Source organism: Bombina bombina, chromosome 7 (assembly GCF_027579735.1).
Source record: "Bombina bombina isolate aBomBom1 chromosome 7, aBomBom1.pri, whole genome shotgun sequence".
NCBI classification, from domain to species: domain Eukaryota; kingdom Metazoa; phylum Chordata; class Amphibia; order Anura; family Bombinatoridae; genus Bombina; species Bombina bombina.
In genome coordinates, this window is record NC_069505.1 from 363108246 (window position 1) to 363128517 (window position 20272).

At 36.0% G+C, this 20272-nt stretch overlaps 1 protein-coding gene across 1 annotated transcript in view; it reads right to left on the reverse strand.

Annotated features, from left to right (window-relative positions):
* Positions 1–19917, reverse strand: part of IQSEC1 (IQ motif and Sec7 domain ArfGEF 1) — a 518962-nt gene extending 499045 nt beyond the window's left edge. The window contains 1 exon segment of the mRNA XM_053721050.1: positions 19641–19917. Coding sequence (XP_053577025.1) covers positions 19641–19708 — 68 coding nt within the window. The 5' untranslated portion in view covers positions 19709–19917.
* Positions 19918–20272: the final 355 nt, after the last annotated feature.

Genomic DNA, 20272 nt, shown 5'->3' on the forward strand with positions numbered 1-20272 from the left:
TTAACGATTAGATGGTGTTATTATGAGTGAAACTGTACTGTACAATGTATTTTTGATGTGTTTTGTGCTACTTTTTAGTCAAGCGTAACAGTTAATCAGAGATCTGAAGTTGTGCTAACAGACAAATCCAATTGCGCTCAAGCCAACGTATTTACTTTCAGCTCGTAATATGCGTGCTATTTCCGACGCGTGCAAAGAGCCGTGATATACCCCTTCGCTCATGCACAACATTTAGTGCACCACTCGTAATCTAGACCTTCATGGGCAATAACATTTTGAGTTTAACATCTCATCACTTTCCTCTCTTTGGTCACTGTACCCGCATTAGTGCCATGGCTCCCAGCAATCCTGCGCCTCCGATAGATAATTGGTCAGGGATGTGGTGGGACAGCTACAAGCAGAGAGTTTATTATGCATTGGTTCTGCCAAAAAAAATTTTTTTCCCTGGGGGGGAGTGTGGATACCAAACATCTGAATAAGTATTTACATGCAAGTGAACCGTTTTACCTAAAATAAAAATACAAAACCCTTTTACCCTAAATAAGCCTCATGTCATCTGAGGTCTGCTAAACATACACACACAACCTCACACAACACTAATAATATGTGGAATATTTCAGATATAAAAACCCTCCTGCTGCTGGACTAAAATGTATTTTTTGTCCATAAACAATGTTTTTCAAAATAATGGAGAATGTTAATGTTTCCCAGAATGCATTTCTCACCATAGCAATGGGAAGAAAAAAAAAGAATTCATCACTCATTTCTGAATCACTGTGACTCAGGCAAGAAGACATGGGAGCTGTTATATTTGTTCTTGTATGGTATAATATGGTATAATATTTAAATGCTACTTTGGGTTTATTTTCATATATGAAATTGCTGTTTCTGTTAATTAAAACCACAACCTAATCAAATTGGCTGAGCTTGCAGGTAGCGCAGGCTTTACTAGCTTATCTCTCTATATTTACAAAAAAAAATCATTCACATTTGCTATATTCATTGAGACCAATACTTAGAGAGAACAATGGAAAATTAACATTTTAATTTTAATTAACATTTTAGGGCTTCTCTGTCCCACTCCCCACTGGGAGCATGATTTCTTCTAAACCTTCTTGTTTCCATAGCTTTTTTAACCGGTACTTACTGAAATGTTCAGTATAGGTGGGGATGCTACACGCAAAGACAGCCATTTCAAATGACAAAATAAAGATAAAGGATCTATTTGTAAACAATTGAATACAGTCCAGCAGTGAAAATTGATAATTGGGAACACATTAAAAGGGAGACAAAAAACACAGGATACTGTCCCTTTAAAGCATATAAATATATACATCATATTAAATACATATGCGCAGTCACATGCAGTGCTACAGTAAAGCATAAAATGTGACCCTATGGCTGAGCAAATCAGTAATGTTTATGCTATTAATCAGAAGTGTTTGTAAATCTATTCATATTTCACATTGTTTAAAAGGTTTGTACGGGAGACACTGCAACATGAACTTGTGTGTTTACGTCTCCTCTGCCTGTTTAAATAAAGTCAGCCTTGTTTACATTTGCCCAGATAATGGTACTTACCAGTTGCCGGGATACCCTTGTTACTTCAGAGATCCAGTTTAATTATGGTAAATTGTTAAACAGCTAAAGTCCCTTTTTTCTGCTGTATCATCTCAATGTATTCGCTACTAATTCCTTGATCCCTAAATTAACCTCCTTTAGAAAGGATTGCTGTTTGCAGTACAACATAAAAGTGCTTTGAACTGCTCAGTCCTTGAAGGAAAGCAATTCTGAGGGAAAAAAAAAATAAAATAAAATAATCTAGGAGCTTTTTAAGACACTTTGAAAGTGCAGAACACAAGGTCAGTGCTTACGTGCAATGCATTTTAAATCCGCAAAACTGAAGTTTATCTCTAAAAATAAAATTCACAACTGAGTTGCACTTGTAAAACAGCGTCTATGTTACCAGCGCTGGATACCTCTATTGTCAGCCTGTGGAATGGAAGGAACCGCTTCCATCATCTAAAAATGCGTTCCCTCTTTGTGCCGGTGTCAATGTTAGAAGACCAGAGGTAAATAAGTTACTTCAGGATGGATTCTCAATGGCCAGGTCAAATTTCTAGGTTCTAAGGTTTCATTGCATAGCAAAACGACTTTGTTTCAAGGGAGGTCTAAGCTTACAGTGCTGGGACAATCTGCATTTTCAGCTGCTTTATGACTCGCCCTTTGGCCTATTAATGCTGAAGATAATAGCTAAAACATTGCTTGTACCAATGTGTCAAAAACAAAGATCACAAATGGCTTTAATTAAAAATAGATATAAATAAAGGACAGGGCCAACCAAATGCTACAAGTTTATAGTCATACGCAATACACAAGACTTGTTACATTATTCAGTAGTTGGCAGCGCTAGGGCTTCCAGTCAAGTGAAAGGTAATATGGGGCTGTACGTAGCCATAGACAGGAAACTATATGAGAGTTTTCTGTCAGTCAAACCCTGCAGAAGTGATACACATCAGGCCATGAAGAATGTGCACGTGATTCTAGTAACTAAGCATGGCTCTCCGAGACAGAGAGATCAGCTGACTCGATTAAAGGGATATACTAGTACAAAAAGGAAATGCTTTTATATGTTAGAGAATTTTATAATCGCTCTAGTGCTTTTACATAACTATGTGTTTAACACCACTGTAAAAGAGCTAAACAATTAGTTAAAGTGATGATAAACTATCCCCTTTATAAAAACAGATCAGGAATGTTCATGATATTTTAGATGGAGTTTAAAGGGACACTAAACCCAAAAAAAAATTCTTTCATGATTCAGATAGAGGATGCAATTTTAAGCAACTTTCTAATCTACTCCTATTACCAATTTGTCTTTGTTCTCTTGCTATCTTTATTTACATGCAGGAATGTAAAGTATAGGGTTAACCTGGGTTAAGCTTGCTTATTGCTGGCTAAATGTCTGCCACCAATAAGCAACTGCTATCCATGGTGCTGAACCTAAAATGGGCCAGTTCTTACGTTTTAATTCCTGCTTTTTAAATAAAGATAGCAAGAGAACAAATAAAAATGTATTATAGGAGTACATTAGAAAGTTGCTTAAAATTGCATGCACTATCTGAACCATTAAAGAAAACAAATTGGGTTTTGTATCAATTTAATTCATCTGATGTAATGAGGATGTGCTCTAACTTACTTTTTAATATAGATATGAAATTCAAATACCCTGTGCTCCGCCGCTCACTTCAAAAGTCAATTTTTCTGTGAGCTAAAGGTTTGAAATGTTGTCCAATCAGCGCTATATCTACAACAAAAGGTGCCCAAAGGGGAGAACACTGATTGGACAACGGTTCAAACCGTTAGCTCACAGAAAAATTTACTTTTGAAGTGGGCGGTGGAGCACGGGGCATTCGGATTTCATATCTTTATTAAAAGGTAAGTTACAGCGCATCTTCATTACATCTGATGAATTAAACTCCATATAAAATATCACTGACATTCCAGATCTGTTTTTATAATTGGGAGAGTTTACCATCAGTTTAAAGTCAGCTTTACAGCAGCAATGCACTATTGGGAGGTAGCTGAATTTGGTGAGCCAATGACAAGAAGCATATGTATGTAGTCACCAATCACCAGCTAGCTCCCAGTAGTGCATTGCTTCTTCTGAGCCTACCTAGGTATGCTTTTCAACAATGGTTACCAATAGAACAAAGCCAATTTAATTATAAGTGCACAAAGTAGAGTCTAAAATTGCATGCTCTATACAAATGTATGCAGTGTCCCTTTAAATAACAAATCTCTTTGGCTTCAGAATGAGATGTCATTTTTTGGCAAAATAGACACCTAAAATTTGTAAAAACGTATAGCTCGTAAATATCCCTTGAAACCGCCATCTTTATATTATTGGACAAATAAATAGGATTTGAAAAACTTAAAATATAAGCAGCATTCAGCGAGGACAGATAGGTACTATTATTTGCTAATGTTTAACAGCTATGAGTTCACTTCTAAATGAAGAGATTTGCAAGTAAATGATTCTGTAGATTAGAAGTAATTACCAGTAATGGCTAATGGTTATGATTCAGGTCTTAATTACAAGATACCGTAGCAATTATTCCATTTCAATGTCATTTAGTTTTTTGTTGTGACTACTGTAGATCTCTATAAAGAATACATCGTGCTTCACATTCTGTAATTGTGTTGGATAAATATTATGGTGTCTATGTTGCTAAATATGTTGGCACTTAAAAAATAAATGGAAATCCTAAACATGGTAATTTAGCTGATTATGTGGAGTAGCCAAATCTTTTTTTTTTTTTTTTTTTTTTCCTTTTGGCTGTAAAACTGGTTCAAGGCTTTCATTAGTCAGCCCTGAATAATGCTACGTCTTAAGAAGCAGTTCGGATGCAGTACTTGAAAGAGTCAAAAAAAAATTATATTTGCTGAAACTGAAACACTAAACTTTGCTGACACGTTATTTTATGGCAAAACAACAGAAATGTCTTGTAATTACAAGGTGAGCTCCGTGCATTTAAAATACTCCAGTTCAGAGTCTTAGATAAATTGTGTCTGGATGGGGAACCTTTTTTTAGAGTGTGTGACCCAAATTCCAAAACATTATAGTAGTGAGAGTTTTTTTTTTCTTGTGTCTCCTTAGGCAAACATTCCAAAGGTTACCGCCCTTTGTTATATTTGTGATATCTGACCAATAAGAACTGTTATTAATAATAAGTAGAATATGTTATACTCACCTGACACCGGGAAAATACTGAAATAAGCAAGTGGTGTACTTAGGATTTGTCTGAGCTATACAGAATGCAATTGGAGTTAATACAATACACAGAAGGCCATATTAAATAATGACGTAATTATACAGCATTTAATAAAGGTTACAAATATTTTACATGTTTTAAAATAAGTAAATATCCTATAGTTTCCAATATTGCAGAATGGTATAGATTAGATGGGCTATTGGGTATCCAACCATATTTAAAGGGATATAAAACAATCTGTTTTATTATTGCAATACAAAAAGCACTTAGTAGTGGGCTATACTTAAAGGGACATTAAACCCAAATTGTTTCTTTCCAGATTCAGATAGAGAATATAATTTTAAACAAGATCTTGATTTACTTCTATTATCTAATTTGCTTCATTCTTTAGATATCCTTTGTTGAAGAAATAGCAATGCACATGGGTGAGCCAATCACATGACGCATCTATGTGTAGGCACCAATCAGAAGCTACTGAGCCTAATCTAGATATGCTTTTCAGCAAACAAAATCAAGATAATTAAGCAAATTAGATAATTTACTACACCAGAATTTTTATTGTTTTAAAAGATAGATAATCCCTTTATTTCCAAGTCTTGCATAACCAACACAGTTATAATAATATACTTTTAACCTCTGTGATTATCTTGTATCTAAGCCTCTGCAAACTGCCCCTTTATTTCAGTTCTTTTGACAGACTTGCAGTCTAGCCAATCAGTGCCTGCTCCCAGATAACCTCACGTGCACAATCACAGTGTCATCTATAAGAAATATGTGAACTAACACCCTCTAGTGGTGAAAAACTGTTAAAATGCAATCTGAAAGAGGTGGGCTTCAAGGTCTAAGAAATTAGCATATGAACCTCCTAGGTTAAGCTTTCAACTAAGAATACCAAGAGAACAAAGCAAAATTGGTGATAAAAGTAAATTGGAAAATTGTTTAAAATTGCATGCTCTATCTGAATCATGAAAGTTTATTTTGGCCTAGACTGTCCCTTTAAGTAAATTAGAAAGTTGTTTAAAATTTCATGCTCTTTCTAAATCATGAAAGAAAAAGTTTGGGTTTCATGTCCCTTTAATAGAAATAATTGCAATATATATAATTCATCATTTAAATTTATTTTATTTCTTTTTTTAACTTCATTTGTGCAGGGTCCATTGCTTCCTATAACAGCCACACAAGAAGGCTGTGGTCTCTACAATAAGGCAAAGGAATAGCTTACACCTACAATGCTCCAGTCGGTTTCTTGCTTCTGCTCAGCTGCCAATATTGTGTGAAAGTAGAGCTTAAAAGGGACAGTCTGCAATATAATTTTTATTGTTTTAAAAGATAGATAATCTCTTTATTTCCCATTCCCCAGTTTTGCATAACAAATACAGTTATAGTAATATACTTTTTACCTCTGTGATTACCTTGTATCTAGGCATCCTCTGACAGCCCCCTGATCACATGACTGTGACTGTTTATTATCTACTGACTTGCATTTAGCATTGTGATGGGCTAACTCTTAAAGGACCGGTCAACACTGTACATTTGCATAATCAACAAATGCATGATAAGAAGACAATGCAATAGCACTTAGTCTGAACTTCAAATGAGTAGTAGATTTTTGTTAAATAAATTGCAAAGTTATGTCTATTTCCACTCCCCCTGTATCATGTGACAGCCATCTGCCAATCACAAATGCATATACGTATATGCTGTGAATTCTTGCACATGCTCAGTAGGAGTTGGTGACTCAAAAAGTGTAAATATAAAAAGACTGTGCACATTTTGTTAATGTACCGTAAGTAAATTGGAAAGTTGTTTAAAATTGCATGCTGTATCTGAATGTTTAAATTTGACTTGAGTGTCCCTTTAAATAACTCCCTGTGCATTAACACAGTGTAATCTATATGACCCACATGAACTTATCAGTTTCTTGTTGTGAAAAGGAATGTAAAATACATTTGATAAGAGGCAGTCCTCAAGGGCTTACAAATTAGCATATGAGCCTACCTAGGTTTTGTTTCAAATAAGAATTCCAAGAGAACAAAGCAAATTCAATGTTAAAAGTACATTGGAAAGTTGATTAAAATTACAAGTCCTATCGGAATAATGAAAGTTTAATTTTGACTAGACTGTCCCTTTAAGTTCCATAATGTCAGCTCCTTTATCTCCCTGTAGGTAATGGCTACACTGAGAAGTGCTCATTTTGCAAGAAAACAGATAAGTTGTTTGCTGTTCTAACACATTTTGTTTCATTTTCTGTTTATTTTAATTTAACATATTTTTTTAACTTAAAGGGACATTAAACCCCAAATTTTTCTTTCATGATTCAGACAGAGAATAACTTTTTTAGCAACATTCCCATTTTCTTCAATTATCTATTTGGCTTCTTTCTTTAGATATCCTTTGTTGAAGAAATAGCAATGCACATGGCTCAGCCAATCACACGAGGCATCTATGTGCAGCCACCAATCAGCAGCTGCTGAACCTATCTAGATATGCTTTTCAGCAAAGAATATCAACAGAATTAAGCAAATTAGATCATAGAAGTAAATTAGAGAGTTGTTTAAAATTGTATTATCTATCTGATTTATGAAATTATTTTGGGGGGTTTAATGTCCCTTTAAGGACCACTGTTTCATATTTCTTCAAGCCATAGCAATATTACAGATGCAAATTACTGTTACTGGATATATATTACGTTGGTGAGTTTGTCAAAGCAACATTATGTACCCACTACTACACTACTGAGATAATATTACACTACTTTAGGGTTAGGTTAGGGTAATGGATACGATTGGGTTAGGGTAAGGGTTACTGTCGTGGTTTGGCGTGGAAGTAGTTGCAATGTTATGTTCACAGTAACAGCTACAGGGTATACTCATTGCTTGCCAACTCTGGCTACAACACATTGTACAGCAATATACTGCAGATCGTTTTGCTCTCCAAGGGTTAACATGACTTGTCTCTACCAACAGTATTGTACAGACATGACAAAGCCATGGTAGGCCCAGATATTATCATGCAATTGATATCATCACCAGGGTCATATAATGAATTTAAACCAATAGGCCATTTTTATTTATTTGCCATCAAATATTACACTACGCAGAACCAGTAGCTGTGTGAATACCTCTGTAAGCAGTCAGGACTGAGAGGCTTAAAACAGGGCCTGGAGAGCAAAGGGACCTAGATCTGGTGGTCATGGGAGTGGCCTTGCGTTTCAGAAGTTGGTACAGTATGTAGGTGTGGCTAGACATTTAGGCGCTGCTGGGCATTTGTGGGTGGGGTTTAGGAGCTTCAGTATGTTAAACAGAGATATTATTGGTTAGGGAACACAGTGGGAGGGGCAGCAGGGCTCAACTCTAAAACCATAACAGTCCCGTTAGGAAACTCCATCTATGTTTCAGGATAAAACGTCTTTAACTAGTAATAGTACAGCAAGAGTAATTGTTATTTTTATACACTAAGTGCAAAACACATTCATCTAAGACTCTGTATGCGGCTCTATTAAGCTTACTACTCATGTACAGTCTGGACAAACCAATCATTATGCCTTCTGTAGCTCTATGGTAAAATGTTAGTTATCAAAGGCTGAACCATTTCCATGTTAGTGAAGAGGCATAAATGCTGCACTAACTATACAGTCTTGTAGAAGGAACAGGGGAAACCTTTATTTATGTAACTAAGTCATCTGAACTTGTCATTTCTGCACCACCCCCTCTCTATTCACAGCTTTTGTTGTGCTTTTAATCTGAGGTCCATAAGTATTTAACAATAATTACTATAACAAGAAAATGACTAGTTCAATGACTGCGTGCAATAGAAATGCTTTAAAACCTTAAAGGGATATAAAATAAAAAAGTAATTCCTTATAAATGCATTAGTACAATTAACTAGAGCTAAACAACACTGATTTTATATATTTATATTATTTGCTTGCTTTTGCTGCAGGGTGGATTTGATTGAAATCACAATTTAAATCACTAGCCAGTAAAATCAAAATAAATTACTTTAAATCATGGTTTTCATTTATAGAATAATAACTTTTCAGATTATTTTTCCAGTTATATCAAACCATTACTGATTTGGTTATATGTCATTAGATAGGCATAGATAGATCATTGAATTAAATTAAATCATTGGTCGGTTAATTATCTCCAATTTAATAGGTTAAGCATTCATATTTGATCAACTTTTGAGGTGTTCTTTATTTTAAAGGAGAAAAATAATTACATTAATAATAACCATTTAAATAGTTTTATGTAACTAAAGAAAATATCCATTACCTTAATAATAACAATTGAAATATTTTTATTTAACTAAATCAATAACGTTATTTTGCATTTTTACTGCCTGCCCTTCCCTCCTCACAATTAGGTCCTTGTGCAGATTTATTCCACTTCAAACAATCTTCTATCTGGGGAGTTTCTTGAAACTTAGTATGGGTTGATTCAGTGGGGCATATGTATCAAGCTCCGAATGGAGCTTGATGCCCCGTGTTTCTGGCGAGCCTGCAGGCTCGCCAGAAACAGGAGTTATGAAGCAGCGGTCACAAAGACCGCTGCTCCATAACCTGTCCGCCTGCTCTGAGCAGGCGGACACACATCGCCGGAAATCAACCCTATCAAGTACGATCGTGTTGATTGACACCCCCTGCTGGCGGCCGATTGGTCGCGAGTCTGCAGGGGGTGGCGTTGCACCAGCAGCTCTTGTTAGCGTATTGCTCGCCGTATTCAGAGAGGTCTGGTGGACCTGATCCGCAGTGTCGGATCAGGTCCGCCAGACCTTGATAAATAGAGCCCAGTGTACGTAGATTTGCAGGGGAGCAATGGCATGGCAAGGGTCAGTAAAGTCAAATTCAGAAAGAACATGCAATGTTTAACAATTTCCAATTTATTTATCTTATCTAATTTGTTTTGCTCTCATTGGTATCGATTGTTGAAAAGCATACATAGGTAGGCTCAGAAGCAATGCACTACTGTGATCTAGCTGCATGTCACTTTGTCGCCCAGTGTTTTCACCTAGGCCCCAGTAGAGCATTGCTCTTTTCAACAAAGGATACCAAGAGAATAAAGCAAATGTGATATAGAAGTAAATCTGAAAATTGTATGCTCTATCTAAAACCTGTTTTCTGGCAGCAGTGTTTGCAACCATGTTTGTAGCAGTGTTATACCTATAAGACACGTGCACACTTATAAACCAGTAGGCTTTCATGGTAGAAAAAGAGGTAAATTTGCTAATAGATAAAAGTAAATTTGAAAGTTTGTTAAAAATGACACTTTGAACTGTAACATTGTTTAAATATAGCATTGGTTTTAAGCAAAATAAGAAGATACGGTAAAAAAGGAAATACTATGTGTCATTGTTTAATGTATAAACAGATAAAGATCTGTTTATACATTAAACAATGACACATAGTATTTCCTTTTTTACCGTATCTTCTTATTTTGCTTAAAACCAATGCTATATTTAAATAATGTTACAGTTCAAAGTGTCATTTTTAACAAACTTTCAAATTTACTTTTATCTATTAGCAAATTTACCTCTTTTTCTACCATGAAAGCCTACTGGTTTATAAGTGTGCACGTGTCTTATAGGTATAACACTGCTACAAACATGGTTGCAAACACTGCTGCCATATTGTGCATAAAAGGAGCGTACCTAGATATGCTCTCATGAAAAAAAGTTCAGTTTCAAGAAAGGACACCAAGCAAAAGTGGTAGATTTTATGATAGCGGTAAACTGTAAATGTACACCCTATCTGAATCATTTAATTGTAATGTAGACTCCCATGCCCCTGTGTCCCTTTAAACACTGAGATTGGGAAAATAACACATGGCTCCTGACATGTAATTGTGAGGATGCAGAAATTCAATAGGTGTTAACTGATCAGAAATAGTAAGATTTTAACCTCTCTGATTTAACTCAAGGTGACATTTCAATTTCCCTGTAGATGTGGCAGGACTCACATTTCCAGTTTAAAGGGACACTAAACATCTTGAGACTTTTATATAATATGTTTAGTTATGCATAATAAAACAACTTTGCAATATATTTTCATTACTTATTTTGCCCCCTTTTCATATAAATTATCTCTGAAAATTGTGGGTTTTCTAATTAGGCTAACTACATATTTGCCTATAATTTGTTTTAGCAGCTAGCAAATACAAAACAATTCACTTTTTAAAGCAGACTCAAGACCAAATTAGCTGCTTGATATAAGGCAAGTATTGGGGGAGTTTTGTTTTAAAAAAGTGTTAATTTGTTTTACAAATGTTTAGACTTCACTGATACATTATTAAATATCAAGACAACAGAAAATTGTTTATTGTATATGGGGTTTTTTTAAATTGATTTTACACTTTTATGCAAAACGGGTTAATTTCAGTTTCCATATTAATTATTAAACGGATCAGTAATATAAAATGATAAATCATATTTATAAAAAACAACAACTCTGCAATATACTTTATTTATTTTGTCCCCTTTTCCTGTAATTTCATTCTGAAATTGTGAGCTTTTCAGTTCCTGATAGAAGTGGAAGTGCAGAACACTGTTATATTCCTCACAGCCATTGGCTGCACACTCTAGCGACCTATTTATAACTGTCCCTAATTGGCCACAGCACAGAAGGTTACCTAAGTTACAACATGGCAGCTCCCATTGTTTTATAAACACTAAAACTTTTACATTTATTTTATCAATGTTTAAACAGCTAATGAAACTATAAAAAAATACATCTACTTGTAAAATACATCTGAGACTAATCTTTTATTTGAATGTATCATTCTATCTAGCATTTATTTAGTGTTTAATGTCCCTTTAATTAAGTTATATTTTATGATCACAAATGAAATGAAAAGAAAATGTATTTCTTTTGGAGTAAAGTGATTCCTTATTTTATAATGTAATAAATTCCCTATTAATATATTACATTTTTCTCTCTCTGTTTTACAGCTTTCTAGATAAGTATCTAAAAAAGGAGTATGAGAATATAAAATGTAGTCTATATTAGGTGTAGCAATCAGATTTCGTTCTGAGCAGACATAGCCTAATTAATATGCTTTCTGATGCTCCACTGCAGCAACACAGTATATAACGTGATGTTTATAGACGAGTGTAGGATCCAATTTAACATAATGAAATGGTTTGATTGGAGTAGAAATGAATAAACAGATATTTTATTGATAAAACCGCCACCTCACAATATTAACAGGATGGGCCACACCTGACCAGAAAGAGGCACCATTTATAAATGACCTGCTGTTTAACGTTCATGCATTTTCCACTCACGCCTATGCTATGTACTACATGTATTTGTAGTTCCCGGTGACAGTTTTTCTATGTTTTCAGATTAAATATGAATTTATGAATAGGACATTTGTGCAAATCCATCATGAACAGATTTTCTAAGTCTGATGTATTACTGTTGTACAGAGGCCTATACAGAATTTCAGAATATTACCCAGATGTTTTTGTAAAAAACAAACTGAAATTCCAACTAAAACAAAGCTTTAAGGGTGTTATTTCTCATGGGACAGTGAGTTTATTTCTATGTATGTATTAAAGTATAAATTATTGGGATTAAATCACATATGTATCCTTGTGCGGTAACCGTAGTGCTGTCTAACTTGTAATTTGCAATTTGCTATAACAGCAAATTTGAGTAAAGAATGTTATTTTAGATTCTGTAGTTTACCAGAGTTTAGATCATTTACGTTTCATAAGTGAGTTTTAGTATAATACAGGGGATGGAAAATATCACTAGCCCAGAGTGAAAAAGTTACTAGTCCACTCAGTGTTAAAGATAGGAGAAAGTCAATTAAATTTACTAGTCTGCTGCAATTTTGGAAATTTCATGCCCTGCCTATACTGTCTGCAAGAGAAGAGGTTCATTGACAATTTGGCACATTTACAAAAAAAGACTCTGCTACACAACAGCATAATAACAGGAGCCAGAGATCATGTTCCATTCTAAAGGCTGTGACACACTGCAAGCGATGCAGCGCAAGGCGAAGCAGTAGTTTTGCACCGCGCCGCATCGCTTCTGAAGTTCAAATATTTCAACTCTGAGCGCTCAACTACGTTACCTGACGCGGCTGAGTGCGCAGAGATGAAACGGCAGGACACACTGAGCGCGCACAGCCGCAACATCACACTTGCGTGCCACGCCGCTCTCAGTGTGTCACGGCTTTAAAGGGACATTATACACTCATTTTTTCTTTGCATAAATGTTTTGTAGATGATCTATTTATATAGCCCATAAAGTTGTTGTTTTTTAAAATAAATGTATAGTTTTGCTTATTTTTAAATAACATTGCTCTGATTTTCAGACTCCTAACCAAGCCCCAAAGTTTTATGTGAATACCGTCAGCTACCTTCTCAAGCTTGCTCCTGTTTGTGTAAACGGTCTTTTCATATGCAAAAGAAGGGGGAGGGGGGAAAAGTGTCTTATTTCCCACTTGCAGTGGGTGTTCCAGTAACCTTTTCAACAGAGCTAAACTGAGAGCTTCTAAGTAAGTTTTTAAACAGTTTTATACTGGATTTTTATATCAGTATCTGTGCATCTTATTCTTTTAGTAGTGTCTATTACATGCAGTTATATGAAAAAGAGTGTATACTGTCCATTTAATCATATCTATTAGGGCAGAAGAGGACAAATCTGTTTTAAATTTAGGAGTCAGTAAGAATATTTAGGAGTCAGACATACTTTTAGCAGCCAGACAGATAACCCTAAAAATGTAGGAGCCAGAGGTACAATTCTAGCAGCCAGTGGCTCCCTGGCTCCTGTGTTTGTCAAGCTCTGTATTAGGGTGTCATGCAGGAGTGATGCATAAAGATTTATAGGGATAGTAGTGAATTCCTGGAATAATCTTCCAGAAGAGGTGGTATAAACTCTAGCATCTGTTATGTAATAGAGCCAGGAGTGTCCTGAATACATAAAAAAGGTCATAGGTCATTTAGAAAAATGAGAGACTCCAAGTAACAGGTGGTCATCACCTGCTGCCTATACTAGGTTCTGTATTTGACCTAATATGTATAGGAGAGACCCAGGGTTTCTGTGAATCACCTAAATAGAGTATGTAAGGCAAATACATAGACCCAATGCCCATTTCATCATTGCTCACTATGTATGAGCTGTAATGTGACATCAGTGGTATTTGTATGTTTATGTAAAGACATAGAAAATATTGTCACATCTGAAGAGCAAATAGCAGTAGTTTTATAGGGTGTAAAATACAATTATTTGTACATGTAAATTACTGAGGTTTTGAAATCACAAATGTTACCCAAGTAATTAAACATTGATTAAACAGTCTCCAGGCTGGTTGTAAAATTGCCCTTTTTATAAATGGCTTCCATTGCCCCCAAATAGTGAATTGCTATTAAAGGGACATAAACACCTCTTGTTTTTATGTAAACATTGTGCTGTCCAAGACTCTCATAGAGAAGCCAGAAAGCAAATTCAGTAACCTGGGTTTTCTTAAAAATATCTTTTAAGTCTCTTTAAGGAGTATACCAGGTTGGCTATCTACATATATCTGTCTTCAACTCAACCTAAAGTCAGTATTTCAAGTCAAGCACTCTTCAGCTACATACTTACTATGGTTAGAACAGAACTATTAAACCTGAGGTGTGCAATTTGTAACAAGTATATTTTTATCAAACGCAGCTGTTTTAAAGTCAGTCACATTAATATTTTAGTACATTTTGGTAAAATTCATATTTTTTCAGGATAGGTTGACTCTTAACCAACTTAAAGGGACATTAAAGTCAAAATTAAACTTGCAGGATTGAAATAGAACATACAATTAAAGGGATAGTAAACCCCAAAATGGTCTTTTATGATTCAGATAGATCATACAATTTTAAACAACTTTCCAATTTAATTATATTATCAAATTTTCTTCATTCTCTTGTTATCCATTGCTGAAGGGACAGCATTGCGCTACGGACAGGAAGCTGAAAATATTTATTTAGCCAATCACAAGAGACAAAATTGTGCAGGCACCAATTAGCAGCAGCTCCCACTAGTGTATGATATGTGCGTATTCATTTTCTAACAAGGGATACTAAGAGAACGAAGCACATTTGAAAATAGAAGTGGATTTCAAAGTGTCTTAAAATGACATCCTCTATCTGAATCATGCAAGTTTAATTTTGACTTTCCTATCACTTTAATTCTATATCAACTTTCCAATTTACAGCTATTATCTAATTCATTTTATTCTCTTGGTATTCTTTGTTGAAATGCATACCTAAGTAGGCTCAGGATCAACAATGCTCTACTGAGAGCTAGCTAATAATTATCAGCTGCACATATATGTATCTTGTTATTGATTTAACAGAAATGTTCAGCTAGCTCCCAGAAGTAGACATGTGCGTTTTGTTTAGAAATAAAATTCAAATTCGCCAAATTCGGAGAATCGAATCAATTTAAATTTCCGAATTACCCTAGCAACAAAACTAAACTAATCCGAATGCATTTGTAATGAATAAATCTGAATTAGTTCGGATTTATTCGTTACATTCGAATGGCCATGGACTTATCACAATTCAGTATAAAAATTAAATTTAGTGAGATAGAACAGTGAAATAATTCCATCACTTGGAACCATCTGAATCAACATAACACATACCGAACTTCCGAATCGAATCCGAAACGAATACATCCGAATTTATTCAAATCCAAATAAACCCGAAACAAATTTTTCCGCTGTGCACATGTCTAGCCAGAAGTTCTTTGCTGATCCTTTAACAAAGGCTACCAAGACAATGAAGCAAATTAAATAATAGAAGTAAATTGGAAAGTTGTTTAAAAAGGTCTGCACTGGCTCATGAAAGAAAATGTTTTGGTTTTATGTCCCTTTAATGCAGACAAGTTTGACCAACTATAGCTGCCTTTTCTCGGGCTATTTTATAATGCCCTGAGCAAATTAAGCTTCCCAGATCACCTGTTGGCTGCCAGGAAGTGCATGTTTTGCAATCCTTAGGGGCCGATTTAGGGGCTCGCCGGAAACAGAAGTTATAACCTGTCCGCCTGCTCTGAGGCCGCGGACAGAAATTAACCCGATCGAATACGCAGAGGGCGGCATTGCACCAGCAGTTCACAAGAACTGCTGCTGCAATGATAAATGCCAACAGCGCAATATCGTATCATGTCCGCTCGCACTATGATAAATCTACCCCTTACTGTCAATCATCAGGTTAAAGCAAAGGATTAAAGGGATATTGTATTATAGAATGCTTTGCCCGTTAATGCGTTCCCAACGGTCTATTTTACCTGCTGGAGTGTATTAAATTATAAATAGTCAGATGTGTACACAGTAGCTGTATTATGTAATCCTCTGTTTGTGTTTTCCAACAACTCCTTGCATTTAAAGGACCAGTAAATACAGCAGATTTGCATAATCTATAAATACATGATAAAAATAGCACTTAGGGGCCTATTTATCAAGCTCCGTATGGAGCTTGATGTCCTGTGTTTCTGGCGAGCCTTCTAAAGACCGCTGCTCCATAACCTGTCCGCCTGCTCTAAGGCTGCGGATAGACATCGCCGGAAATCAACCCGATCCCTGCTAGCGGGCGATTGGCCGCAAATCTGCAGGGGGCGGTATCGCACTAGCAGTTCACCAGAACTGCTGGTGCAATTATAAATGCTGAGAGTGTATGCTGTCAGCATTTATCGATGTGCAGTGGACATAATCCGCAATATCGGATCATGTCCGTATCTGATCATGTCCGCTCACATCAGGATAAATAGGCCCCTTTGTGTGAACTTCAAATGAGTAGTAGATTGTTTTCTGGCAAATTTATGTCTATTTCTACTCCTCCTGTATCATGTGACAGCCACCAGCCAATCACAAATGCATATTCTGTGATATCTTGCACGTGCTCAGTAGGAGCTGGTGACTCAAAAAGTGTAAATATAAGAACACTGCATATTTTGTTAATAGACGTAAATTGGAAACTTGTATAAAATTGCTGCCCTATCTGAATCATGAAGGTTTAATTTTGACTTGAGTGTCCCTTTAATTGCATGAAGTGGATTCTAATCTCTTTATCAGCCTGTTAACACCACGGGTTGCACATATCTCACTGCCACTGTACAAAACAGAGAAAGCAAACGGTAAATCCACAAACTAAACCACATTTTAATTAAATGCCATGTCATTTCTACATTTATATAATTGTGAGCATGACCTTTTATTTCAGGTTCCTATGTATTAGACACTAAGTTAAGTGAACTGAAAGTGTTAACCTGATTAATTAATTATTTTGAAAAAAAGAAAGAAAGTGAAAGCAGAGTCAGGAGGAAAACAGTAAAACTGAAACTAGTACATTATAGCATATTGACTGCAAACCTTTTTAAAAAATAATAATTTGGCAAAGGTGGTAAAAGGATATGCAAGAATTACATGCGCTAGTGCAGTGTCCTGAAGTACCCCCAACAGGACAGGATTTCATTATAGCTGAACCAGTGCACAGGTGTAATATTCACCATGGTTACTAACCTGCTTTTAGCCATCAGCTGATTATTTCACCTGTGCACTAGTTCAGATATCATGAAAACCTGGACTGTTGGGGATACTTGAGGACCGCCGTTTAGAAACACTGCTCTAGTGCACTGGTTTTCAAACAGTTCTCAGACTTCCCCAACAGGCCAGGTTTTCAGGATTACCTTGGGTGAGAGTAGGTAAAATAACCATAGTTACTAATCAGCTGATTGTTTCACCTGTGCTCCAGTTCAGATATCCTCACAATCTGGCCAGTTAGGGAGGTCTGAGGACAGGTTTGTAAACCAGTGATCTAGTGGATTAGAGCATTGCATTTTGTGTGTGTGTTAGTCCCTATGATGTCATTATGTGTCAGAGCATTATATTTGTGGACTATTGCTTGTATATGTAACTATGTATTTAACTCCTGGAAAATCAGTTCCATAGCAACATTACTGGAGGCTACCTGAACACATTAGGTGAGCCAATGACAGGTAGCATATTTGTGTAGCCACCAATCACCAGCTCCCTTCCAGTAGTGTGTTGTTGCTGCTGAACATATGTAGTACCTTTTAATAATAAAAAAGTGAATTCAAAAGTATCTTAAAACTGCACGACCTATCTAAATCATACTAGTTTAATTATTATTTTCATATCCCTTTAAGTAATGGGCTATATGAAACGGTTTATTTATACAACTTTTATTGATTCTATAGGGAAATAATGTACACATTTCCTTACATAGTCTGTGGCCTGTGATGTACAGCAGTAATAGGCTGACTCACTACTATTCATATGTGTTTATCTTATTGTTACTGGAGCTCACTTTTTCCACATTCTCCTGGGTATTATAAATATAGACTAGACCATTTAATACAACACATATTTTAGCAGCACTGAGAGAAAAGGACCAAAATAAAAACAATGTGAGGCTAGGGGTGATTTTTTTTTTTTTTTAAATCTTTAATTTAATTTTAAGACTAATGTAACCCAATGTGTACACAGCATAATGTATGACTATCCAGTCATTTAACCACTGGGTTGCTGTGCAATGTGCTGCTGACTTACTCAGCTCATATTCATAATGCAGAGGTAGCCAATCATTTAACCACTGGGCTGCTGTGCAATGTGCTGCTGACATACTCAGCTCATATTCATAATGCAGAGGTAGCCAATCATTTAACCACTGGGCTGCTGTGCAATGTGCTGCTGACACACTCAGCTCATATTCATAATGCAGAGGTAGCCAATCATTTAACCACTGGGCTGCTGTGCAATGTGCTGCTGACACACTCAGCTCATATTCATAATGCAGAGGTAGCCAATCATTTAACCAGTGGGCTGCTGTGCAATGTGCTGCTGACACACTCAGCTCATATTCATAATGCAGAGGTAGCCAATCATTTAACCAGTGGGCTGCTGTGCAATGTGCTGCTGACACACTCAGCTCATATTCATAATGCAGAGGTAGCCAATCATTTAACCAGTGGGCTGCCAGAAAAGACTCTTATGCAATGCATTACACATGTGCTCAGCTCAGTTTCACACTGCATAGGTATCCCATTAATTAACCATTGGGCTGCCAGAAAAGGCTGCTATACAAAGTTTTGTAGACATATTCATCCCATTCTCACACATACGTCTCCCATCATTTAACCATTGGGCTGCCAGAAAAAGGCTGTTATTCAATGTGTTGCACATGAAATTGCCCCATTTTCATAACACATAAGAATCCCATCACTTAACCATATCGCTGCTAGAAAACATTGCTATGCTCAGCCCATTCTCATAATAAATACGTATCCCTTATAGTAACCCATTACCTGCAGGGGATGAAACCTGGTTCTTAAAGGGACATGAAACCCAACATGTTTTTGTCATGATTCAGATAGAGCATACAATTTTAAACAACTTTCTAATTTGCTTCTATTAACAGATTTGCTTCATTCTCTTTGTATCCTTTATTGAAGGAGCAGCAATGCACTACTGGGAGCTAGCTGAACATATTGATAAGCCAATGACAAGACGTATATATGTACAGCCACCAATCAGCAGCTGCTCTGGAGCCTACCTGTGTATGCTTTCCAACAAAGAATACCAAAAGAGCAAAGACACTTAGACGTAAACTGGAAAGTTGTTTAAAATTGCATGTTCTATCTCAATCATGAAAGTTTAACTCTTTAAGTGCAGTAAACTGTCAGTTTTCCCCTGTTTTGGCTAGTAAGGGGTTGAACCTATTTTGCCTTATAAATGCTGAGCTGTAACACACCACAGACAGCCAATAGATTACATTTCATATGTCCTACATTAATAATAATTACAAATACATCATTTTAAACTAATCTTGTTGAATACAATGAAATAATATCATTCCTACCTTATGGTCCTGACTGAAATACAGTACTTCCACATTAGGTTCCACATAGCACCTCCATCACCCTTCATGTCAAACTTGAAAATAGTTTAAACAAAAATAGCAGAATCCACCAAATCCTTAGCAGTCACAAGACAAATTACATACAGTCAGCCTAAAATGCATAATCCAAAAGGTACAACAATCCCTCTGACTCTTCTGCAACTAAGTCATAGGCTGAGCTGAGGTTTGGTTTCTGTATCATGTTACTTCTACATGGTCTACAGAAATCTGTTGTACACTCCAGATTATGCACATTTTCCAAGAAACAAGGAGGGGAGGGGGGAGATAGTGGCCCTAAAATTACTAGTTTCAAATGACTTTTTCTTCTTCTTGTCCACACGTCGCCTTCACATAGATTTCCTTAATTTTAGTCCTCTGAACTGCAAAGTCGCACAAATTGCAAGTGAACTCATCTGCTTAAAATTGCACAAGACCCCAGCTGTCTGCAAAATATCTTAGTTGACTGCTATAATAAACTCTCCTTCCAAGCCAGAAAGCACTAATGAATCATTTTCCAATACAGTTCAAGCAAACTTAAATGAACCAGTAAAGTAAAGTAGTAATTTGTGGGAGCTAAATGCACAAATCTATTT